Raw genomic sequence first — 24,267 nt, 5'->3', positions numbered from 1 at the left:
GGCTCACCTCTAAACTAGTTTGAAAAATGTGCTCCAGCATGGAGAAACTGGCCAATGTTCTGGACTGGAATCAACAACTCCTCACATCTTTTATACACATTAAAGTGCTCAAAATGCGCTGTTTTCATCTGCGTGTCCCAAGTTCTGACACCACAGCTGGTGTCAGCTGCTGCTTCTTGTCTCTGCTCTGCCCGGGGGACCAGCTCTGTGAAACATGCTGGCGGAAACAGCGCATTTTAAGCGCTTTAAGGTCAATAAAACGCTTGTGATGTCATCAGCTTGATGTGACAAGCCTCAATATTTTGACAGCATGACGCTCTTTAGCCTATATATTAGCTGTATTGCTGTATAAGCAGCAGGGTTCATGCTGCGAGAAAAAAGTATCAGCTTCTAGTCCGGAAATTACGGTAATTTCATTAAGACAGTTATATAACAACATCATTGAAAGGCTTTTCACAGTCTCGTCTCACCTTCATGTCCACCTCCAACATGAACCTCATTGGTTCCTCTCCTTCATCTCCTGCGTTCGTGGTCTCTCCTCCCTAACTGGCTCTCCACACGTCCCTCTGATAGGCTCATTTCTGATCCTGTTGTCACTCCCAATGACAGCCTCGGTATCTTCATCTGTGGCGTGTGGTTCTGTAATGAGGACCAGTCTGTGTCACCAGATAAAGATCCCATCTCCGTCTCATCCCTCCGAGACAGTTCAAGTTGCGAACATAATCTTCACTTGTCTGTGTCTCAGTGTGTCGCAGCTTCTTTAAAATTTGCTTATGTAAATCAGCACAATGGTGCGGTGAATAAATGAAGGCAGACAGAAGGATGAAGATCCTCAAATGTCAAGGGCGCATTGGTCCAGCGGAATACAAATGTGGAGCTGGAATTGAGTTCAACAGATGAATGTCAGGGCCCAAAGACGAGGCGAGCTAACCGTGTTTTTACTGGGGTGATGGCACGGCTCAACTAGCCTCGCTCCTTCTAGCTTTGATGGTGGAGAGGACGACGATCGCGAGCCGGAGCACTGCGACTTGATGTTGCACTTAATTGAATTATATCAAGACCAGACCGGACGGATGTAAAAGGACTAAAACACGACTGTGGCGCAGATTGAGACCCAGGGCAGTTGGAGGACAGCTGTTAATCAGAGGGAATATTTCACTGCCAAACATATAATTAAGACTGTGAGGAATCTGCGGCGGATGATTTACAGCTGCTGGTAATAATTACCAGGGCGATGAATACTGATGCGGGCGCTGACCGCGGGAGCACGGGCCTCTGCTCTCTCCATAGTTTGGTTATCGCTCCCTAACTCACTAAGTGTTTCGGAGGGGAGGCAATTGTGCTGGATGGTGGGGACGCAGACGGGTTTATATGTGAGGACAGTGCTCTGAATAACAGTGATGATCACGGCTGGAGGATTTGGGGATAAAATAAATCACGATTTATTGTGACAATATTGCGATTCAGCGTGCAATTTTTTCTACTGTTTAGATATTTTGTGTTGTGGTTCTGTGTGACTGATTTTGTGTGGAGTGGGACCCAAATGCCTTAATGAATTGACTCACAAGAGACCAGAGGTTGTTTTAATCAATAGAACAGAATTCACATTTAGTTTCCATATTTTTGTACACTGGGGTCAAATTGTCTCATTGCTGTCATGGGTCTTAATTTTGAATGTACCATAAGAGGGTGGGAGGGATGGTTTTGGCAGTGGGTCTGTGGACCGGGCCTCTCCGTCTCCTCGCTGAGTTGAAGATGCCGCCAGAACCCAATTTAGTTGCTCGCTCCCTCTGCGCGTGTTCACCTTTAAGTTGATGATTTAGTTCTTTAATAAACGCTCTCCCACGTGCACCCAGGGCAAAACAACGTGCTCATCGCTGAGGACAGTCAAGCGGAGGAGCGAAGGCGGAGGCGGGGCTGAGGGCAGGCTGGATCACACACTCATGAGAGAAAGGAAAAACAGCTCCAGTAGACGGGAGTTACATGGAAGGTGGTAGAAGAAGGTTTGAGTGAGGGACAATAACTTAAGACTTCGAGGGCTCTGAACAAGGCAGGTCTGACCAAAACTCATCTGGACAAGGTCACAATGGGGGGAAAACTTGACCCTAGATGCTGAGCTAGTACTTTGAGGAGAGTGGTGAGTCAGTTGTAGAATGGATCTTGTCGGGAGGTAGGAGGTGCTGGAGGTGCTGTGGACACAGTGTTGGCGTTGCTGCTGTCAGTCGTGGTCATTCATCATAAAATCTCCACCAACACTCAGAGCACACTCCCAAAACGCACTGCAACGGTTGAGGGCTTACAGTATAAAAACAAGGATGAAGCTAATATTCTGCTGCTCTGTATACAGTACTTCAGTGCTGGGTGAATCAAAAAAAACAAAACATCCCTGAGTCACTGGCTGTGAAGTGAGCAACTGTGGTGACATTTGTCTGGTGCTTCTGTGCAGTGGAGCTGAAATATCACCTGCAGCGGTTCGTGGACGAGACCAACGCTCAGCACGGGCCGGAGTTCATCAAGGTGGTCCGACACGAGCGGCAGGAGGGGCTGATCCGGTCTCGCATCAGCGGCTGGAGAGCCGCCACCGCACCTGTGGTCGCTCTCTTCGACGCCCACGTGGAGTTCAATGTCGGGTGGTGAGTCGCTGCTTCGTCTTTCCCCCCTCAGGCTCCAGCGCCTTTCTTCAAATCTTCAGTTATTAGGTGTGACATCAGAGCTCGTGCCTCCATCAGTCCTGCTCCAATCTGGACGCAGAAATGCTTTGATTCAATTCACTGTTTCTTCATCTTCCTGCCTGCCTCCCTCTGTTTTCTTTCTTTTCAGTTTGAGCTGGTTGGGACCAAACCTGGGACCAAAACAGACAGATTGTTGTTAGATGTCTGTCCCTCTTTAGCTCAAAAACTCTTGACACCTAAAGTCACGACCTTCTCTAGGCCTCAATATCATTAGTCAAGGCATCATACTTTTTAGCTCGACCGCTAAAAGTTTTTTCTAGGTTTAGTCTTTTCTAAATTCATGGTCGTGCAGTTAAACCGACCTAAGTCTAGTCTTGGGGTGAATTCCAATTCCTCCCTTAATCCTCAATCTTAACCCTCAAAACCCAGTGTAGATGACTACATAAATTTCCGTCTGGTTCACCATCACCCTCAGAAACATCTTCTCCTGATCTCAGCCCTAAATGACTCCACCGTGACATGGTTCTGGTCTTGTCTTGAAGCCTTGAAAGCCATGTTCCCTGGAGCCTTGGCTCGTGGTTGTCTGTGTCTCTCCCACAGTAAAGGAAGCAGAGCTGGGTCTCGCTGGAAGCCCACCTCCCGCGACCTCGCTCCACTGTTTGGCAGCTGAATCTTCTCACTTTATTTGACGAATCGAAGCCTCTGGAGTTTTTTCACCGTGATCCTTTCACAGTTGTTGTGTAGCAGCAACCCATTTTTTTTTCTTCAGACTTAATTTATTATGAGACGCCGGTTTCCTCTCAGACTCCCTGGTGGCGCCGGTGAGAGGAAGGATAACTAGACCTGCTCGGTAGCGGGGGAGGGGGGTGTCAAGTTTTTCCTCATAATTAAACGAGAAGAACTTGTTTTTATCATTTAATTAGACGACTCCCGGGAGGACGAGTGCGGCGTCAGTAACACCAATGTTCAGCCCTTTTATTTGGATCATGTCGACAGCCCTGCGCGGCTGCTGAAGTGGAGGTAAGAAATCTCAGCGGTGAGTCAGTGGAAAGTTCCTCCAGCGAGGGTCAGCTCCTCGGCTGTTGTTGGGAATATGTGTGTGTGCCTTTTTGAGGGTGGAAAGTTCACCTTGTGGAACTCTAAATATTGCTATGTTCCAGTCTTAGCTTGAACTAGAGCTGCGAGGACGATTATGGGTGGTGTGATTGGACACTTTAAAAGTGATAAATGCTAAATTCAGGTCCATCCTGATGAGAGGGGTAATCCTGACCCCCCAGTTCTAACTCTTGCCCCTGAGCCTTATCACTCTAACCCATGCCTACCCTTACTTGAAACTATAGCCACATACCCTCAAACACCCCCAAAAAAACTATGATTCATTAGCATGTGTGTGACTCAACTTTTCCATTTTACTATGATCAAGCAGTTAGAGTCACAACATCAAATTCAGATCTCACTGCTCGTGTGCGATTCACTGAGTCAACAAGTTCATCCTTTTCAGTCTCCATTTTTTTCTACACTTGCATGCATCCACAACATGGCGTCACTTCCCATTACAACACTCGAGTCAGTCAAATGTGTGTGATTCAGATTCGACTTCAGTCATTGACTTGGTGTTTATTTACGCCATTCCTCTGTGGAGAATTCATTCACAGTCCAGCAGTAAAGTGATCCATTAGATTAGATATGTGCGACCAATGATTCCAGGCATCAGAACTGCTTCACAGGAAGCAACTGAGTCTTGCGTTTAAATTCCATTATTGGTGTTGTGGTTCTCAACAACTGGTCTCAACCCTAGTCCAAACCCTGATGCACCTTTTTTATTTTAGTCAATGACTCGCTAATTTGTCAGTGCTGTCATCATGCAGTTCCGCAATCCTCTAATGTTTACTCACATGTGTGCGATTCAGAGATTCAGAGAACATTTCAGTATAATTGCTTCACCTTCTGCTGCTGCAGGGAGCCCCCCATGTAAAAACTGTGCTGTGGCACTGAAAAGCCGCTTGGCTGGAGTCTTTCCTTCACTGCGCCACGGTCACGGTTGTTGTCGCACACGTTGGAGGTCACAAGACATGTAAGAATGTAGCTGGATTCAGGTGTCAGAGCACTTTAGTTTCACGTGTGCGATTGATTCCTTGTGAGTGCTCGCCGAGTCGCAGCGCCGGTGTGAGAGACGGAGGAGAAAATGTGTGTGTGTGTGTGTGTGCTGTGGGAACCTGTGGTGGCAAGGTCAATTACTGTTCACTTCTGTGCACCCAGCGGGAAATTAGGTAATTGTTCATTCACACCAAATTTGCTGAAGTCCTTTACACTTCTCTGTGGAGCGGGAGGTCCAGCTGCTGCCGTCGAGCAGTCACACACACATGCCGGGAGCTGCTGTAGTTTCAATATTTCATGAAGATGTTCTGTGGAATGTGACCTTTTCAACAGCTCCTGAGTTGCCCTCGCCGTCATTTCCTGTACACGGAGCTGTCCACTTATGGACTCTGATTTATGTCTGCTAGCTTAGCCATGAATTAAAAATGTCTTCTTTCATTTATGCTACACATCATCTCACTGTTCTCTCGACACATTTGTCGAGTTAGAGCGTAGCTGTCGGGTGAAATGCTGCTTTGCTGATGTCGGCTTTCTGTGGACGATGAAGTACTTTCTTGAAATGACACTCTTAATGGAGCACAGCATCGCAGGGGTTGGTGCTGCAGTGAGAAGGTCACAGGTCTTTTCTGTGAGGATAGTTTGGTCTATGGATACTTCATATACCCTGCTCATTAATGGAATAACACACCACGCCCCATCACTTTCTCAGACTGACCCGATCCCAACACCAGCCGTCGTTTTCTGACCAACCATGTGACCTCCTCCAGTCCACTGCAACCGACCTCGTCTTCTGCCCCCCGACACTGCCGTCACTGTCCACCGCGTTGTCTCGTGTCGTTGGAACACAACGCTTCCCGCCGTCCTCAAGAACGAGCGCCACATTCATTTTAAAACAGAAGCACTTGTGCATGAGAGTAAACACATCGTGTTCATGTGTGACCCAGAAACATCATGCGAGCCGCATCAAAACGTTCCCCGTCCTGCTGTAAATTGTTCAGCGTGTCGCTCCTGATGTGTCAGGAATCAGGAGCGTTCACTCCAACTGTGAGGAAACAATTGAAACGCATGGCTGGCTTTGATTTTCTGCTCTTAAAAACATAACCATCGGCCTTTGATGTTGTTCCATTGTGGCCCAGAAGTCTTGGAGTCCGGTCTCTGTGACCGGACACATGACTCAGCCAGTGAACCAGCGTGAGGGCGTCGTCCTCACTTTGGATTGGCCCACTCAGGTGTTCTCAAAGATATTCTCTGATGATTTGTGTCTTCTGGAAAGGTCACACCCTGAAATAAACCACATGAATATTCCAGATGCTTCAGCTTCAGTTCGCGTGCAGCACAGCCAAAGAACCGTCGTTGAAACTGTGATTTTTAACTTGAATTAAAATGAGTCTTTTTGAGTCACTATGGCGACTCGTAAATGGAAGGTTTTCAAGTGTTTTAGTCATGAAATCGAAGGCTGTTATTAATGATGGCGTCCCCAGCCCTCGACCTGAACCAGCTCAAGCTTATTTTCCATCCTACTAATACACACACATACTTGTGGGGACCTCTCATTGCCATCACCCTTTCCCCAGCCTCTCCCCGTAAACCGAACCATCCAAGACACATGGCTCACATGAACCTGGACTCGGAACCAAACTGGAACCCAGTTATTATCACCCGGTTAGTTTGCCGTCTTCATCCTCAAATTGAGGCTTGACCTTGTGGGGTCCAACCAAATGTCAAGTCCTCACAAAGTAGGATAAACCAGCCACACACAGGTTCTCCATGAAAATGTTCTCCTTTTTGTCTTAAATTAGCGTTTGCTAATTTGACTTCAGCGTGGGCGTCTGCTGTTGCTTGGCAACACCTGAAACCCTCAGGTCTTCATGGAGCAGCTGGACCACATCAGTGTCGCTAATTACAAACAAAGAATCCAACAGGAGTCTGAGCTGCTGGCTAATAGTTGAGTGTCCCGGCCGCCCGGAGTGTGTTGTCGCTGTGGAGTCAAATGCTGAACTGTAAGTGGCGCTGAGAGGATCGGCTGCTTCATCTCAAAGCTCACTTCATTCACTCCAACCCAGAAGTGGTCCTGGGAATATGGGAAGAGTCTGGATGACCTGACACTTGTTTGGGAGTCGTGACTCCACTGAAGCCCAGAGGAGTCAGAGCTGCCGCCCAACGTTGACTTGAGCGACTCATCTGAGACTGTTGCATCACCGTCCTCGAGATCTCTTTCAGTCAAACACTGTAATGTAACAAAAATCTTCATAACTGGTGGAGTCGCGCCGCTAATAACTCACTGACAGGAAGGAGACGGAGTAACTAGCAGCAGGAATCAGACGGCGGTGAGCACGGGGACGAGGCGCCGCCGCGGTCGCAGCTCACTCCGAGTGTTGACATGATTCCTGCTGCGGCAGCGTCACGCTTCACCAGAGCCGGACAGGCACCAACTCTACTCCATTGTCTGTTGTTGTGAAGAGAAATTGAATGTGGTGCAAGCGCTGCCTGGAGGAGACTTTTCTCTGATGACCGTGATGCTCTTTTGTCCGCCACCATTCAGGGATTCTTAACTTTGGCCCACAGAAGCTCGGATAAATCCAGTCCTCTGCTGACGTGTTTGTAAATCCCCTCTTGTCTTTTGATTATTCTGCATCCCTCCGCTCAGAGAAGCACTGAGCTGCAACACTTAATCCTCAAATGAGAAACACAGTTGTTGTAATAATTCTCCCGACATTTAATATTTGGAATATGTTTTATTATTTTAACGTTTCATAATTATATGGGAGATCCTTTTTGTCAGATGCAACATTTTAAATTACATATGTACATATTAAACAGTTAAAAAATACAGTGAAAAGAACATTTCTTTTGACAAAACTAATCTTTATTTAATCTCAGAATTTGCCCCTTTTTTTCTTTTTTAAAGATGTTAAAATATGTTTTCAGTGGATTATTAGATATATATTTTATTATTTCTGTGCCATTGCTATTATAACATACATTTTTAATTTTGCCCTCATTTTCTATCTATCTATCTATCTATCTATCTGTCTATCTATCTATCTATCTTTCCGTCCATCCATCCATCCATCTAGAGCTTTCCTGTCAAACTGTAGAACAATGAAGTGCCGTTGATGTTCATGTACTTGAAATCCCGAATCATTTTCGGGGCCATGTCAGAATGAGATCTCCTCTACTGATCTGCAGGGCAGAACCGATTCTCCAGAGGATCAAGGAAGACCGGACCCGCGTGGTGTCACCATCCTTCGACAACATCAAGTATGACACCTTTGAGATCGAGGAGTACCCGCTGTCGGCACAGGGCTTTGACTGGGAGCTGTGGTGTCGATACCTGAACCCCCCGAAATCCTGGTGGTCGCAGAAGAACCAGACGGCTCCCATCAGGTGAGAACCGAGCCACACTCTCAGCTCATGTCAGCGACCACGATTTCATGGATTTAACATGAGAGTTATGGAGCCACTGTCTCTTCTCTGCTGTTGCCTGCAGGAGTCCGGCTCTGATCGGCTGCTTCGTCGTGGATCGGGACTACTTCAGGGAGATGGGTCTGCTGGACGAAGGCATGGAGATCTACGGGGGCGAGAATGTGGAGCTGGGCATCCGCGTAAGTCACGTTGCTGGTCACGTCCGTGTCGTGCCTTCGCAGCATACAGATGAACGCTGTGACCTTTTGGAATCTCTCACATGATTCATAGTCCAACTGAGTCCCAGTTCCAGCTGAAGAATCTCTGACTTGGTGCCATTACGTCCCCTCCCAAAAGATCTCTGAGGCGCCTCAGTGAGATTAGGTCTTAATGGTACCAGGGAGGGTTCATGCTGCAGGAACAAGTCAAGGTCAGAGGAACGACAAGCGTCTGCTCTCCTGCTCATGCTTCAGTCTCTGTATCTGGGAGAAGCTGTGATGGAGCTCACTCCACCGACACCTGGGCTGAGCTGGTCACCAGGGTGTGACCCCAGACTTCACCCAGTCATGGGGAAATGCAGTTCAGAATAAAGTGAGTCCAGTATTCCTTTGTAGGTTCCAGGTGCTTATCACGAAGCTTCCTGGTCTCCTCCAGCTCGGGCTGAGTGAGTTGTGCAGGAGCTTCTCTCACACCTCCAGCTCTGAAGCTGCTCTTCAGAATGCAGTTTTCAAACGGAGCGTTATCTCCAAATGTGGCGATTGTTTGTTCTCCTGCCCGGGCTGCGAGCCAGCGGGCCGCGGCGTCACAGTTTCACTGCAGAACTTCTTTTACTGGAGAGGAAGTGAAAGACACTCGCTCTGGAATGGAGCTGAGAAAAGAAATCGACGAGCTGCTCTTTCCTGTTCGCCGTCAAGTTCAGCCTCCCCATAAAAATGGATTTTTCTGCTTCAACTTTACATCTCCGACCTTGTTAGCGGCGCCGTAGCGTCACGGGTCTTTAACTTCCTCGTGAAAAGTTTCAAAGAGAAGTCTGACTCACAGACCTGGAAATGTGGAGCAGGGGAAAGGGCCGTGTCCTGGGTCCACCCCGGCGCCTCGACTGGCTTCTGTTGGAGGAACAAGAGAGTCTCTCCTGGGTGACCGAGCTTGTGGATCAAGAGAGAAAAGCACCCGGGGGCACCATACAGATATAACAATAAATAAAGAAAGAAAGAAAAATGATTTTTTTGAACAATCATGAAAATTTCTATTTTAACAAGGAAAAAAAGCTTTAATTCACTGATATATTTTTTGGAAGAGGAGCTCAGTTTATTTTCTAAATCAAACCCATCTTTTTCTGTCATGACCCTGATTTTACACCAAATATTTGCCTTTTTTTATTTCAGATTTTTTATGATTCATTAAGTATTTTACACATCATTTTTTTAGTAATATTACTTCCACTGATTTTAGCTTCACTCATTTGCCTAGGGATTTTTTTTTGCATGACAATATTCAGTATTTTTAACCTTAAAAAGTTGCTGCTTAATTTTTGTTTTCATATTTTTTCCTCTAACATTTTGAGGGCCAATATGTTTTAATAAAAATGTTTTGTATGATCTTAACATTGTGATTTTATATTTTTTCATGGGAAAAATGGCTTTGGGAACTGAAAGCTTGTTTCTACACGCCACTCTGCTCGAGTTCATTTCTCCTCCATCTCAGATGGACCATCTTGTTTCGCTGCTGACATTTCAGATGTTGCTGTCCTTCCTTGCCCTCCTCGCTCTCACAGCAGACGCCGGTGACTGAAGCTGACTTGTATTGATCGGCCACTCGTCTCAAACTGTTGGACGTAAACCTCTCTTCACACCTCTCTTCCTCTTCCTGTGTGTGTGCTGCAGGTGTGGCAGTGCGGCGGCAGCGTGGAGGTCCTGCCTTGCTCCAGGGTGGCTCACATCGAGCGAGCCCACAAGCCCTACACCAGCAACCTCACCGCTCACGTCAGGCGCAACGCTCTGAGGGCAGCCGAGGTCTGGATGGACCAGTACAAGAGTCACGTCTACATGGCCTGGAACGTTCCGCTGCAGGTTCCACTCTTGTTTATTCAACATGTGAACGTGACCGTTTTTGACTGGCTCTTCTTGTGGACAGATATCTGTGTGTAACGAGTTAAATCTGAGACACGTGGTTTGAAAAGTTTGGTTCGTAGCAAAATGTTAGAATTTGTTTTGAATTGGTTAAAAAAAGAAAATGACTCCATCAACTAAAAACTAAGATAAATGAATAACCCAAGTCTGTAGAGTAATATTTGAAAATAAATAAATAAAAAAAGAATCTTTGAGATCAAAGTGATTTATTTATTTAACCTTTGCTAGTTATATTTTTATGGTTATACAAATTGATTTAATTTTTAATATATATATTTTCTTTCTTTCTTTCTTTAATATCCAATATTTCCATTTACATTTTCATTGATTTACTAATTTTTTGGTTTCAGTTATTTGTGTCTTATTTCTACAATAAATATTTTACATTTAATCACCCAAATTCCTACTGATGTTTTTGGTATTTTACACACATATTGCTTTCTATCATTCTGAATTAAAATATTAAAAATACTTAATAAAATTAATATTTTTTCAGAGAGGTTGACACTTTAAAAGTCGGTGTATTCAGACAGATAGAAGTATGATGGGGGTCAGATGAGGCAGAAGAGGACGGGGGTGGGCCTGGAGGAGGATCGGCTATGTGGAAACTGAACTGAAGACTTGCTTAGATGCGTTCCTGACCTCAGTCTGTGTGTGTGCTGAGTGCCTGCAGCTGTGATCCGAAACCAGTCAGCCGTGAGAGAAAGGAAACATTTTGACTTTCCTCCTCCAGAACTCAGGGATCGACATTGGGGACTTGACCCAGAGGAAGGCCCTGCGGTCCAGACTCCGGTGCCGACCGTTCAGCTGGTACCTGGCCAGCGTCTACCCCGAGCTGCGCTACTACGGCGACATCGTTGCTTATGGAGTGGTGAGGCCCGCTGAAGGATTTAACACTGAAGGGTGGGGTTAGCGGTGAGGGCCGACGGCAGCGTCGACCCTGTTCCTGCCTTCACCGAGCAGTGAACACCACTCTGTTCCAGTGTGTCAGGCTCTCAGGTATTGATCGATACAAGCCAGTGGTTACATGAGGGGACCTTTATCCTCACATTCCCGAGTGCAGAGCTCCGGCGACGGGAAGACAAGCTATCATCTTGATGACTCAGAAGTCGACTTCTTTTATCCTCACCTCATGAGTTCGCGGGTAATCAGTCGCTTCCTGCCCCCGAGCGTCTCGTCTTCCAGCCGTATTTATCTGCGTTACTTCCGCGTCGCCTGAGGAAGTCCCTGCCGCCGCGCGGCGTCTGTTGATGACACAGCCAGCGTGAGGCGTGGGCGCCTGGCTCTCAGTTGTCAGACTTGAAAGCGTCGCGGCAGGGAGGGAAGTGGATGTGAAGTTCACCGATCTGCGTCAACAGCCTCTCCCTGGGGAGGCGCGCGCAACAGGGGAGCCAACATCCTGCTCTTATTAGACTTGAAGCAAAGTTGGAGAGAAGTGAGCTCAGACGGGTTTCACCTGTGTGATCATCGCCTCCACACTTGTGAGGACCCGATTCCACACCTGTCTCTCAAGTCAGCCAAAAACTTCTGTCACTGTCGGCTGAAAGAAAGTCACCATTGCGACGGGACGGCCATGTTGGATGTGGAACCTTCGGCTGGTCCCGACCCCAGACATTTGAGCTGTTCAGTGCAAGTGAGGACAGGAACACCGGAGGTGGATTCAGATGCTGATATCTTGGTGTAGATTCCTTTGGCGGAGGAAAATGGCTGCGTTCCAAAGAGATATATAATTAGACATTACTGCTAAGAGATGCCAAATAAATCTTCGCGCAAGAGCACGGCAGTCTTCCAATCCCAGCGCCGCTCAGGCCGCGTGGACCTGGCACCTCAGACGTCCTTCATTCATTGTGGGAAATATCAAGTTCACAAAAGCGGTGTCAGATTTCCATCTGTTAGCAGGCGTGTCCGAAACGTGCGCTGCTGTGCCGGACCTGTGCCGCGGCACCTCTGCGAAGAGAACGTGCCGGCTTCACGTCACCTCTCAAATGGGGAGAAAATTATGTTTCATCACCATTTACAGGCACTTCAAGTGACAGGTGGCAGCCGTGTTTGTTTTGATAAGCTAAGTGTTGCGCATTGTTTCCTTCCTCTGGTGTGTTTGGATGTTTTTCCTTTTATTCCTAACTCCCTCTGCTTTGGGAACAGCTGTTTGTTTGAGAGGAAGAAACACGTTTTTATAACTACATAATGTGAAGATGATGGCTTGACATGAAAGGATTTGTGTTGCTAGCTTTCACTCACTCCAAGTGCGACTTGGCGACCCTTGCCATGCGACACGCACCTGTATATTCCTCTGTTTCCAGCCACCAAAGCGACTTCAATCTGTTTCTTTTCATCTCATCTTGTTGATGAAGTTTCTCTGCGCTGTAAAATCTGGCCTCTGATTGGTTGACGCACAGCGACTTATTGCTGAGTTCTGATTTTTTTTTTAAACGATTGTTTGATGCAACAAATGAGTCACTTGAAACGACCCTGCCGCCCCAAAGGTGTCGCGTCCCCCCGCTCTCATATTGTAGCGCAACAGTGTGTGGCACGTAATTGCCCCTGCACATTGACCTCACATGTAAATCCCATGTATAAAACACATCTCATGTGAACACGCCTTGGGCTCATCCAGTCACCGTCGTGTCTGTTTCTCTGTTTCAGTTGAAGAACAGCCTGAGAGACGACCTGTGCCTGGACCAGGGCCAGAACTCTGACAACATTCCCATCATGTACCAGTGCCACGGCATGACTCCGCAGGTGAGCACTGGTTTTTAAGCTCCGGTCGATGGTTAAATAATAGATGGGCTGTTTATAAATAGTGGTGTAGCTGGATGCAGCACCTCTGCACCACAGAGGTGAAGTCAGAGGAGGAGGCGTGAAGCATTGAACTCTTTCACCGCGTTTGTCAGCAGCCAGCAGGGCTGACGTGTGAGAGCAAAGTGAAAACTCCAGTGGATGCACTTGAGATGGAGCTCAGCAAGAGGTCCCGCCCCCTTTCAAACTTAAAGGCTGTCGACAGATAGAGCGTCAAGACAAGGAGCTTTGAGCGACGACTTCCCAGCAGCTCACATATAAGACCTCTTTGATTCGTCAGAAGTAAAGTTCAGATGCGCTTGGTGCTAGTTCAGTTCCGACCCATTAAAGTTCCCTGCTATTCCGACTGCTCCTGAACACATCATTGTACTGTGATGCAACAAAATGGTTTTTGGTTTAAAAGAGCATTTTATTTTTCTGACCAGAAACAAGGTTTGGCCCCTGAGCAAGGCAAAGTAAGCGCAGCTGATAATTAGTGCAGTTTTGGTGGCAAAATAATAAACACACCGTCAGAGAAAATTATTTAAAAGTTCATTTCTTGATTTTGTTCTGTGTCCAGTTGCACCTTTTCTATCACTTCTGGATAAGCTTCTTGGGATCACTTTTGATAATCTTTGCCTCCATCTAGTGGCCGCACAGTGAAGTCTGTCTGGTTGATTAAAGCGCGGGTGTTGGCAGGTACCTTGGTGGGACTGAAGCTGGTTCCAAATCAGTTTTGTGACAATAAAATTGGCAGTTCATTTGTGCTTCCACTGCTACAAGATAGAAAGGAAGACCATCTGACCAAAGTGGAAGTTGTTTTGAAGGTTAGTCTCAGTTGTTTATTTGTGTTTTGATGCAACTGGAAATCCTATACTTCACATACTTAAGTATAAAAGGTACTTCAGAGACTTCGCTAACTTTGTCGGTGTTTAAGACACAAGTCACGAGTCTTAAAAGTGACAACTAGACACGGAGTTAACACGGTTAGTTCCGAACACAGTCAGAAATGCTCATGACTCCAAGCAATTTTTTTACTCTAAAAACAGTTGCATATTGCTCCAGCGAGACAGAGTGTGTGAGACACTGATGGACCATCGAGTCCCACTCTTGAAAGTTTTGAAACGTATTGAAACGCAACACAGGAGACACACCGGTCGTGAAGCCAGCTGCCCTGGTGAACGACAGATGTAGAACAGTGGTGTTTTCATCTTCAGACTGGACTAAATGGAGATTCACCTTTCATCAAGTGCTGCAGCGTCAGCTACAGCGAAACACTTGCGTTATTGGCCTCTTGTCTCCACGTAGCTCTGTTGTTACAGACTCAGTTGAACGACTTGACTTCACCTGTTTGACGACAAGCTGGCTGGGTCACGTTCCGCCTCACTGTCTGTTTGGATTGTGACCCGGACTGTGCTGGGAAGCCCTTAGTCTGCAGTCGAACTGGTATCGACGAGTGCCGCGGACGCACCACAGTCGTGCCGGACCTTCTCACCGTCTTTACAGAGCGTTGATGCTTGAGATTGTGAATCAGAGCTGAAGTGTAGAATGGAAATGCAGTGCCACGGTTTGACTCGGGAGACTCTCCAGATGCAGACAGTCGCGCTAGCAGAGAGAGAAGCATGAGCGTTGGCAGTTCTCCACAGAAGCACTTCCATCTCCACACAGCTCATATTCTATTCAGACGGTGTCAGTCTCACAGCAAACCTGGAAAGTCTTCACTGCTGGGAGGAGCTGATACCAGAGGAGTGTTCTCTCTGAACCTGTTCCGACTTCCTTGTTGAATAAATGAAGACAGAAACTGTGACATTGTGTCGGGCATCATCACAGCCCTCCAGAGGTCCTGGGCTCTCGGGGCCAGGGTGAGTGTTACCACGGGCAAAGAGTCGCCCACCAGCCGGGGGTTGAACGAGCCGCCGTGATAAACACAGCCCTGAAAAAACAGATAACAGGACGGTGACGCTGCGTCTCAGCTAGAGGCTACAGCAGGAACACAGCTTTTTGTCTCGAGGACTTCCTCTCTCTCTGGGGCCCCCTGCTTGTCCTCCCGATCCCGCGGTCTGAAAACATCCTTATCCAGGAGAGAAAGATAAGTAAGAGAGGAGAAGTGATCCGGTGCTCGTCTTCCTGCAGGACTTGCGTCGCGAGAGTCAAATAAAAGTGTCCCACTTAGCGGCGGAGGAAACTGGGAGCGACAGAAACAAAGTGGAGGAGCGACACGGGAAGTTAAATGTTTGAGGAAGACGAGGGAGGGAAGCGAGGAAGGCGCCGCGCTGCTGCACATTTCACTGTGGAGCGGCGTTCATTAATAATTTGGGGAAATCTTGGAAAGAGTAAATAAGTTATTTCAGCGGGGACTTGAGTTTGATCGTTAAAATTCTAATTAACAGGCTTGGAGAGCAAAAGTGGGTGTGTGTGTGTGCATGCTCTTGTACTTTTAGCTTTGTGAGGACCGCCACAAATTTTTAACTTCTTCAACCCTCAATTTAAGACTTAAAACTTCAACATAACTGGGTCATTCGAACTGTGTTCCAGTTTGGTTCAGAGTCCTGGCTGAGGTGAGCCATGTGTTCTGGATGGTGAGTCAGGCATGAAAGTCAATGAAATGTCCCCACAAAGACAGTGTGTGCGTGTGAAAGAGGGTGTGTGGTTGTGTGTTGCTGGTTTAAGTGTACTTGTGGGGACCAACTCTTGGAAACACAAGTTGAAGACTCAGTTTGAGGATGAAAACTTCAAAATAACTACTCCAGTTTGGTTGAGAGTCCTGGCTCGGGTGAGCCATGGATGATTAGGTTTAGAGGGAGAGGCTGGGGGAAGGGTGATGGCCATGAGAGGTCCTCACAAGGATACAAAGACAAACGTGTGTGTTTGTGAGCACGCTCAGTGGGCATACCTGATGAAGTCTTCAGAGACCCACATCAGACTTTCCACTGAGCTTCCACCAAACCTGGAGCCTCTGCTGCTGCGACACAATCTCCTCTCTCCGGTGCAGACGTGCAAAGTTCATGAAAACCCCAGCCTTCATTCTCAGCAGGTCCAGCAGCAGCGGAGAGAGACCTCCATTACGGCGCCTCTCTTGTCCTCCAGACTGGAGCGAGTGCCGGTCATAATCGCTCTCTCCAGGTGCATTAAACAGCCGACGAACAGCCTGCTGGTTCTATCCCAGACTGATAAGAGCTCTTATCCACCGCTACAGTGTCCCGCCACTGCATTATGGCCTCTTACCTGCTCACACACTCTCGCTCTCGCGCTGATCGCCTGCTTTTGTCTGTCCTTTCTTCCCCAACTTTCCCGTCTGGAGGATCTGACCTCAGGCCTGTCGTCTGGTGCTGCACATCTCCTGTCTTTGATTCACCTTCTCCCAAACTGGGCCTGCTTTATTTCCATATTCAGTTTTCTGCTAATATTGAAGAGGCACCAGCTCCGTCTGAGGAGACACTGCTCTCTTTATCTCTCCTGAATCAGGTCGCCTTGTTTTCACCAGGGGAAGCAGCAGGTAGCGTAGCTAATGCTGTGATTAGCAGAGTGTAGCAGGTATGAATAACAAAGAACTAGTGACTGGCTGGTACACTGCTCAGTTCAGTTGGAGTCTGCGGTGACGCTTCAGTGGGCTCCTCAACTGGTTCCATTGCTGCCTCTGTGGCAGAGAAGATGCCGGTGGTGAGGGTCTGATGGCTCACCGGGATGAGGATGGGCTCCTCCAATTCTGAGGCCATGGTTCTGAGTATGTGTCTGAGCTTGTTTACACTACTTAGTGGGGACCAAAACACTGTCCTTGTGAGGACTGTACGACTTTGTAGGGACATTTGGCTGGACCTCACAAGGTTAAGCCTCAATATGAGGATGAAGACTTCCAAATACCTGAGACTGGGGAAAGGGTGATGGCCATGAGAGGTCCCCACAAGGACAGTGCAACCTGTGTGAGCACTCGTGTGCCTTGTATAGCTACACTTGTGAGGGCCAATTTTTGGTAATACCTCATTGTGAGGACCTTTTGGCCACTGCCCACTGCTTTAACCTCAATTTTAAGATTAAAACTTCACTTGGTTTAAGTCCTGGTTGACCTATGTGTTTTAGATGGTTCGTCAGGCATGAAAGTCATTGAAATGTTCCCACAAAGGTCGAAATATGAAAGTATGTGTGTTTCTGGGACAGACTGTGTGTGTGTGTGTGTGTGTGTGTGTGTGTGTGTGTGTGAGAGAGAGAGAGAGAGCGAGACAGGGTGTTTTGACCAAGTCTTGCACCCACTACTTGTGGGGTCCTTTTTGCTGGTCCCTACAAGTTTAAGTTTCAATTTGAGGATTAAAACTACAAAACAACTAAGTTTCAGTCTGGTTCAGAGTCGTGGTGCAGGTGAGCCATGTGTTTTGGATGGTTGGGTTTAGAGGGAGAGGCTGGGGAAAGGGTGATGGCCATGAGAGGTCAGTTCAAGTGTGAGTGTGTTCAGGAGGGAGGGAGTCTCCACTGACGGTGGCCGTGTGTGTCCCTCCAGCAGAACGTGTACTACACAGGCTCACAGCAGCTGCGTCTGGGCGTCCTGAGTCCCACCATCGACGACGACGACAACAAGTGTCTGGTGGATGTCAACAGCAAGCCGCGCCTGCTGGAGTGCAGCTACGCCGCCGCCAGGCACCTGATGCTGATGTGGACCATCACTCAGGTAACAGGAGACTCTGGCAGAGGAGCAGAGCTCCCTCCCGAGCTGGGGAGGTTTAACGTTCTTCAGCCGGACGCGGAGATATTTCTCCCTCAGAGGTTTGACTTCTCACTCGGCTGGAGATTCCAGCCCAGTAAACTCACTTTTAATCCCTGCGCTTGTCAGAGATTATAAAGCTCCGGCGGCAGCAGTGTTGACTGGGCTTCTCTTTTCTTCAACTCCAGGTCCAAAAGTCAAGGTTTTTTTGTATCCTCCAGTCAATGGAGTAACTTTGGCACAATTTACTTTTCAAGTGTTCAGAAGGTCATGGAGTGTTAAAAGTGGGAGGAAATTAAATGAGTCATCGTGGCTCCACAGATTAATTATGTTGAGATGACGCTGCCGCTAACATCGCGATCGTTCAGGTTCAGCAGGGAGGAGAGCTGGGATTAAATAAAAATAAACGATTCCCCCACTGAGAGATCCCAGATCAGATTAGCAAGCGTCGGAAATAACTGTGGGAGAAAAGACATGTCAAGTGCTGAGACGTGCTCCAAGTTTGAAGCTTCAATGGTATGGTCTAAAATGATGTTTTCATGATAATGATTTTGTAAATCATTAGTTATATTCTCAACTCTGACAAAAATGATTTTTTTAATCTCAATTTATTCTATTCTCACCCCATCACTTATTTAACTAATTCTTACTTGTATTACAATGCATTTCTTTCTGACCAGTCTCGAGCCTTTTTGATGTATTTATTCAGTCACACTTTCAATTAGGGAACATTTAGCTCCTTAAATCGCTGCGTACTAGCCTGTTATTAATCATTATAACTATTAATTAGTGTCTAGTTGAGTCTGATTCGTTTAGCAGAATTTACAATTATTAGCTGTCAATAAACAAGCAATTGGTTAGCAACCTAAAGATATTATTTACTTATTTGGATTTTCTTTAATGTTTTTTGTATTTCTTTGTCTATTTTCCTTTGATTTTTTTTGTATAAATTACATTTTTTTTTAACTTAAAGCCGTCCTTAATAATTTATATGGCTTATTGAAGATGTTATGAATTTTCACAATCATGGATGACACCCAAAGTTTATAAGAGATTTATTAAATAAAGTTCATCTAGTTTTCAAGACTTGACCTAAACCTGGCTGCTGAATGATATAATTAGAAATAAGATTATTTCAGATTCACCTCCTTGTAATACTTAATAAACCTTGTGTAAGTTGTGGCGTATGATCATGAACGATCCTAACATCTATGGAGCCTCATAGATGCACTGTGATGTCGAATGAATGCAGTAATCCTGGATAATAGATTGAGTAAAGTCGAACCCTTTGTTCTACTGCCACGTGGCCACAGTTGTTGTGTGTAGCACTGCGGTCCGGTCCGGTCCGGTGCGGTGCGGATGTAACCCGCTGCCCCTCTGCCCTCCAGAGCGGCTCCCTCCTCAACACGGAGTCTCAGCGCTGCCTGGAGCTGGTGCACAACAAGCAGTCGGAGTTCAGCGTCCAGCTGGTCATTCAGGACTGCACCTCGCAGACGTGGACCATCACCAACATCCTCACCGTGCTGCCGCAGTGAGGTGGCGCTCAAGCGCTTGTTTACCAAAGGAGAACGAGGAACTTCTGGGGTCCAGTCTGGTCACCTGTCTGGCTCATCGATTCACATGGTTTTAGTTCAAGGTATAAACTGTATCCTGGTTCAGTCCGTCTTCCTTTGGACCTCATTTATTCATTTATTTATTTATTTATCGTCCTCTCTGCATCATGGAGAAAAGCAGCAGTGATTATTGATTATTGATAGTCAGCACCTGGAGTTCTGGGCTACTGTGTAGCAAGTGTGTGTCGGGCACCAGACTGGGAGGCTGCTGAAAATCTCCTTGCTATTTTCTTGAACTATTTAAACCTGCTATTTATAATAAATCAACAACCACTCTGTATTAATAAAAAAAATATATATGAAAAATGATCCGTGGGATGTTTATTTTCAGAAAGTCAGAATGCTGACTTTCTCACTTTAATCTCAGAATTATCACTTGCAAGTGAGAAATCTGACTTTAAACTCAGAATTCTGCCTATTTTTTTCCTTCACTGACCCGAGTACAGTGGTACCTCGGTTTTCGAACGTCTTGGAATTCGAACAAATCAGAGTTTGAACAAACATTTTGAGATTTTTTTGCTTCAAATTTCGAACGAAAATCCACAACTCGAACGCCCCTGAAAAAAGCCGGAAAAAAACATAACGTGCACTGAGCGATCAGCTGGGCACGCTTCAGTAAATCGTGAGAACGAAATGCTGAAGCGTACATATAAAATGTGTAAAATGTGCGTACTGATCTGTGATTGGTTCATTCCATTTGCTCCAAAACTCTTTCTGCTGCATGGGGGTTTAGAAAAACACACCATCGTGTATTATTATTATTGACAATAAATTAGATTGACGTGTAAAAAACAGGGATGTGTTTTTAGACATGAAGGATAGCCATGTATATAGCATAGCAGAAAGAACAGCAAGGTTTTGTGCAAACTCCCAGTTAATATTTAGTACATAACAGGACAACCTCATGTGCTAATGCAGGGGCGAGAGGTGGTGCTCGGTGGTAGGGCCTACTTCCTGCCCACACGCTTGTAATTCGTGCGCACGTTTCACCTGGGATCACTTTAGTATTTGTTCCCACGATTTACTAAAGCGTGCGCACGGCTTTCATTTGTATTTTTACCAAGTCAGGTCTGGGGCTCCGTGTTAATCCTCTTCTTATGTGTCCTATTGCTTTGTGTGGTTTTTGTGTGTCGTCATAATCATGCGACAGCCATCTTGGCCTCAGATGGTCAGTTGCGTTCGGAGTTGCGCTTCAATCTGATAAACCTAAGTGTTTAGGGACATAAAAACAGCTTCGATTTACACCTCAATCGTTGAAGTGCAGTCTAATCTGGTCGTTGGACGCACACGTGCGCGGTGATGAGATGCATACCGCACCGAACTTGGCTCGCCTTCCGCCTTCAGTGTGATCGCTGAGTGACACGGGCCAATTCACAGACGCTGACGTCACTACTTCACTCACCGAGTGCAACAACGATATTAAGAAAAACAGCAGCGTTATATGGCTTTTAAGAGGCCAAAACTCTGGATACAATGAGCAGTCTAGTCCAACTCTCCATTTGTGGAGCAAATCTCAAACGTTTTTTTGGAGGAAAGGTGCTGACCTCAGCTGATTCCTAAGTTAAATACACCCAGTATTGCTGCTTTAATTCTCAATAACTCTCTGCAGCGGCCACTTACACCATAAGAACATTGTGATTCGCGTTATTCGTGCCGTGTCGGAGCGTGGTGTAAAATAGCGAGTCATGTTTCACAGCATGACTCAGCAACTTTTGTCTACTTGTGTGTCGCGCGCACGCAGCGCGTCCGAAGTGATGGATGCGTCTCTTGTCAAAGGCGCCTCGCTGTTGAAGTCACGGCGGCGGAGGAGTGTTTGCTTTATACATTTATAGGTGAACGTGCGGCCGTGACGCCCGGCAGCTCCGTCCGTGATGGATGGCAGCGAGAGGAAGTTTTTATAACAAGGGCTCCGACTTGCTGAGGAAAAATGGGGCTTCAGAACCAAACAAGTCGCTGCCAAAATCCTGCCTCTTTTTATTCACTTTTGTTGAGGCCAGCTCCTGGGGAATCTTTTTTTGCAGTTGAACTGTGAGGAACTGAAATATCAGAAGTTAAGAGAGCATTAATAAATTACTGGTTTTATGATAATTTAATAAACGTGTTTTCGCTCAGTGGAGCCAGCCGTTTTTTTCCCTCGCCCCAGACAATCCCAAGCATAGTGAGTATGGAAATGTGCGAATATATTAAAGACTAATTCGAGTTAAATGAATATTTTATCATGTCTTAAAATCTTTAAAGTAATTAAATAGATAACGATATTCGGGACATTTTTTTCTGGGACGATTCACTCCTGGTCTTGTAGTGAAATGCTGCCACCAACTGACGGGAAATGAAAACGTAAATTATTACAGTTCAAACTGAACATAATATACCTTTGAAACTTCAGAGAATGTATACAATAGATATGTTAATTGTGAGTATTAATGGGTACATACCATATAGTTGGTTAAACACGGCATTGATTCTGAGATGATAAATCTGTTAAAGCAGAAGAAAGACGGTTAGACACATTCTTTTATACTTCTTTTCTAACATTTATTCTTATAATAGTTTTCTTATAAAGATCTTGGGTTGAGCTGCCTTTGACTCACATGTTTATTTTTGTCAATAATCCATATTTGAAGGTTCAATTATTACAATCTAAAGCCTTCCGATTCCGTTGAGATTTAAAATCGACTTTCGTGTGAACGATGATTTAATAATGGAAAATATATCGTTTCGTTCGTGGATCTTACCTTTAGCTTTAAATTTGTTTACAAACTCGCAATAGTTGCCGCTCGAGATGAACGCTAGATGGCGCTGTTGGTCCGGAAGCGTTCGACTGAAGGTGTCATCTGTTTCCGGGTTATCGGGGTCATATCATCCCCTTGTTGGGAGTTGGTCATGTTGCGCAGTTTTTGTTGCGGTTTATTGAGGAATTATTCGTTCGTGAAGCCTTTGAGGTTCGGTTCTGTGCGTGGATCCGCGCGGACCTTCTGTGAGGACCAAGTGCAGAGCGACTTTGACGTGTCTCTGCTGGATTTCCTGGTGTGCCCTCTGTCCAAGAAGCCGCTGAGGTAACAACAGCTCAAGATCGGAGTAACTTTGAACACAAATATGAAGTGAATATGGAGCTGCTGTGCGATATCGCACGACTTTCTTTCAGCTTTATTACGTTTGGATTTTCTTCCTCTCACGGTGTTGGTTCTTTTCAGGTACGAGGCCCAAACGAATGAGCTGGTGAACGACGAGCTGGGCATCGCGTACCCCATCATCGATGGCATCCCCAACATGATCCCACAGGAGGCCCGGCTTCTCCAGAAGGACCCCCCGCCCACACAGGAGTAGACCTCTCCCTCACCTCTGTGACCATGTTCTCCTTGTCCATGATGGTGGGTCTGATCCCGCTGGTCTCCATGTTCGGACTCTTCTACTCGGCGGCTGTGGACGAGAACTTCCCTCAGGGCTGCACCAGCAGCAGCAGCGTGTGCTTCTACAGCCTGCTGTTGCCCGTCACCATCCCAGTCTACGTCTTCTTCCACCTGTGGAGCTGGATGGGAATCAAACTGTTCAGTCACAACTAGAGGCTCAGCCATGAGGCCCGGCATCACCGCAGTGCTGGAGGTGTAGCTCAGGAGTGACTGGTGAAGGATCCTTGAATAAAGTTCTGCTTTACTGAAAACACATTTTTGTGTTTGAGCAATTATCTCTGATTTTGTCTCGTATTTAAGAAAAAATCTTCCTTAAAACAAAACTGTTTTTTAGTATTTTATGAAATGGAATAGTGCAGTATAATATGTCAGATATTTGGGGGTTTTGTTCGGAGTAAGAAGATGCTGTGTTAAGCTCTCCACTCACTGGTGCATTTCTCCTCCCACCTGTGATTGTCCGTGTTGCATTGACTGGTCACAGGTATAAAAGGTGGCAGGTACATATCGTCTACAAAGGTGCATCTGCTGAATTTAGATGGTACATAAATGTAAACCTAGTTCTGTGGATCAAAGCGAGAACCTTTGTGACGTCTCTGGAGGTGGATCCTGTCGCCGCACCATTGGGATGCAGGTAAAAATGCTCCTCAGCTTCAGTATCAGAGGAGAAACGGTGAAGCCTTGCAAGACAACTGGGTGTTCTCGTGGAGCCAGTGACCATGAGAGCCTGTTCCTCTTGACCCAAACGCGTGATGTGTTTTGTACTGCTGATCTTTCTGAAGAGAGTTCTACATTCCATTTACATTAGCGTTCTGTTTCGCCCTCCGTCTCTGATCCGACACGTCATCCTCTAACAATAGTCAGAGTCGTCGCTTCCACAATGACGTGGTTGGAATTGAAACAAGTCCTTGGTTCACATGAAGCTGCTCGTCTTCCTCAAAAACTGCCACATTATTGCTGGTACTCCCACCGCTTCAGTGCACAGAGCACGGGTGTTTGCTCGCAAGATGGCGGCGGCGTTAAACCCACTTATGAGAGCCTTGTTAGAATCACAATGTGTTTTGTGGCAGCATGTCTGGACTCTCTCTTGGAGAGGAGATCTTCAAGACAAGCCAGTCGTTGGCTCCTGAACAAGTGAGGTGTTCTAACTGGGAGAGGTCCCAGGACCAGCACACTGGTACTTGGAGAGCTTGAGCTGTACAACAGTGGACGTAGACTCCACTGAAAAGCCACCTAGAGAGTCAAGGTTGAGGGTTGAAACTCAACCTTCTGGTTTAAAGAGCCCTGTGACAATGTTTTTGGGACGATAAGATACGATAACAAACACATTTATTACCATTTCTAGTGGTCTGAATAGGCTTTAAAACCGAAGACAGACTCGACTTCATGAAATTCAGTTTCATTAAAACATGAACAGTAAAGTGCTGATTGAACTTTCAGAACTCCAAACCCAGAAATGTGACCATGAAGAAG

At 46.4% G+C, this 24,267-nt stretch overlaps 3 protein-coding genes across 8 annotated transcripts in view; all 3 read left to right on the top strand.

Annotated features, from left to right (window-relative positions):
* The window catches only part of LOC128770386 (polypeptide N-acetylgalactosaminyltransferase 18-like), a 59,444-nt gene extending 39,722 nt beyond the window's left edge, over positions 1 to 19,722 (top strand). Inside the window, exons 4-11 of one of the 6 annotated variants that reach the window (XM_053884786.1) lie at positions 2,447 to 2,633; positions 7,959 to 8,156; positions 8,260 to 8,374; positions 10,058 to 10,243; positions 11,037 to 11,174; positions 12,950 to 13,045; positions 17,577 to 17,741; positions 19,163 to 19,722. In XM_053884786.1, the coding sequence (XP_053740761.1) occupies positions 2,447 to 2,633; positions 7,959 to 8,156; positions 8,260 to 8,374; positions 10,058 to 10,243; positions 11,037 to 11,174; positions 12,950 to 13,045; positions 17,577 to 17,741; positions 19,163 to 19,309 (1,232 nt within the window). In that variant the 3' untranslated portion in view covers positions 19,310 to 19,722. Of the gene's footprint in view, positions 1 to 2,446; positions 2,634 to 7,958; positions 8,157 to 8,259; positions 8,375 to 10,057; positions 10,244 to 11,036; positions 11,175 to 12,949; positions 13,046 to 17,573; positions 19,108 to 19,162 lie in introns of those variants that run through there. The other 5 variants (XM_053884785.1, XM_053884784.1, XM_053884783.1 and 2 more) reach the window with 5 other exon arrangements.
* A 2,443-nt stretch (positions 19,723 to 22,165) lies between these two features.
* On the top strand, positions 22,166 to 22,729 carry LOC128770387 (protein preY, mitochondrial-like). The gene is made up of 2 exons (XM_053884790.1): positions 22,166 to 22,443; positions 22,582 to 22,729. The coding sequence occupies exons 1-2, from the start codon at positions 22,181 to 22,183 to the stop codon at positions 22,712 to 22,714; spliced, it is 396 nt and encodes a 131-aa protein (XP_053740765.1). The 5' UTR covers positions 22,166 to 22,180; the 3' UTR covers positions 22,715 to 22,729.
* An 8-nt stretch (positions 22,730 to 22,737) lies between these two features.
* Positions 22,738 to 23,048, top strand: LOC128770388 (phosphatidylinositol N-acetylglucosaminyltransferase subunit Y-like). Its single transcript, XM_053884791.1, has one exon. It carries the CDS (start codon positions 22,738 to 22,740, stop codon positions 22,948 to 22,950), a length of 213 nt encoding a protein of 70 aa, XP_053740766.1. The 3' UTR covers positions 22,951 to 23,048.
* The last annotated feature ends 1,219 nt before the right edge of the window (positions 23,049 to 24,267 follow it).

This window comes from Synchiropus splendidus, chromosome 14, assembly GCF_027744825.2.
Source record: "Synchiropus splendidus isolate RoL2022-P1 chromosome 14, RoL_Sspl_1.0, whole genome shotgun sequence".
Lineage (NCBI taxonomy): Eukaryota > Metazoa > Chordata > Actinopteri > Syngnathiformes > Callionymidae > Synchiropus > Synchiropus splendidus.
The sequence above is the reverse complement of the archived record's forward strand: the minus strand, read 5'-3'. Positions and strand labels throughout refer to the sequence as shown.

Bases quoted from the DNA above. Each gene is read 5' to 3' on its own strand.
- LOC128770387 (XM_053884790.1), top strand. From the start codon at position 22,181: ATGGCGCTGTTGGTCCGGAAGCGTTCGACTGAAGGTGTCATCTGTTTC. The intron at 22,444-22,581 runs GTAACAACAGCT...GGTTCTTTTCAG, and splicing joins CTGTCCAAGAAGCCGCTGAG to GTACGAGGCCCAAACGAATG.
- LOC128770388 (XM_053884791.1), top strand. From the start codon at position 22,738: ATGTTCTCCTTGTCCATGATGGTGGGTCTGATCCCGCTGGTCTCCATG.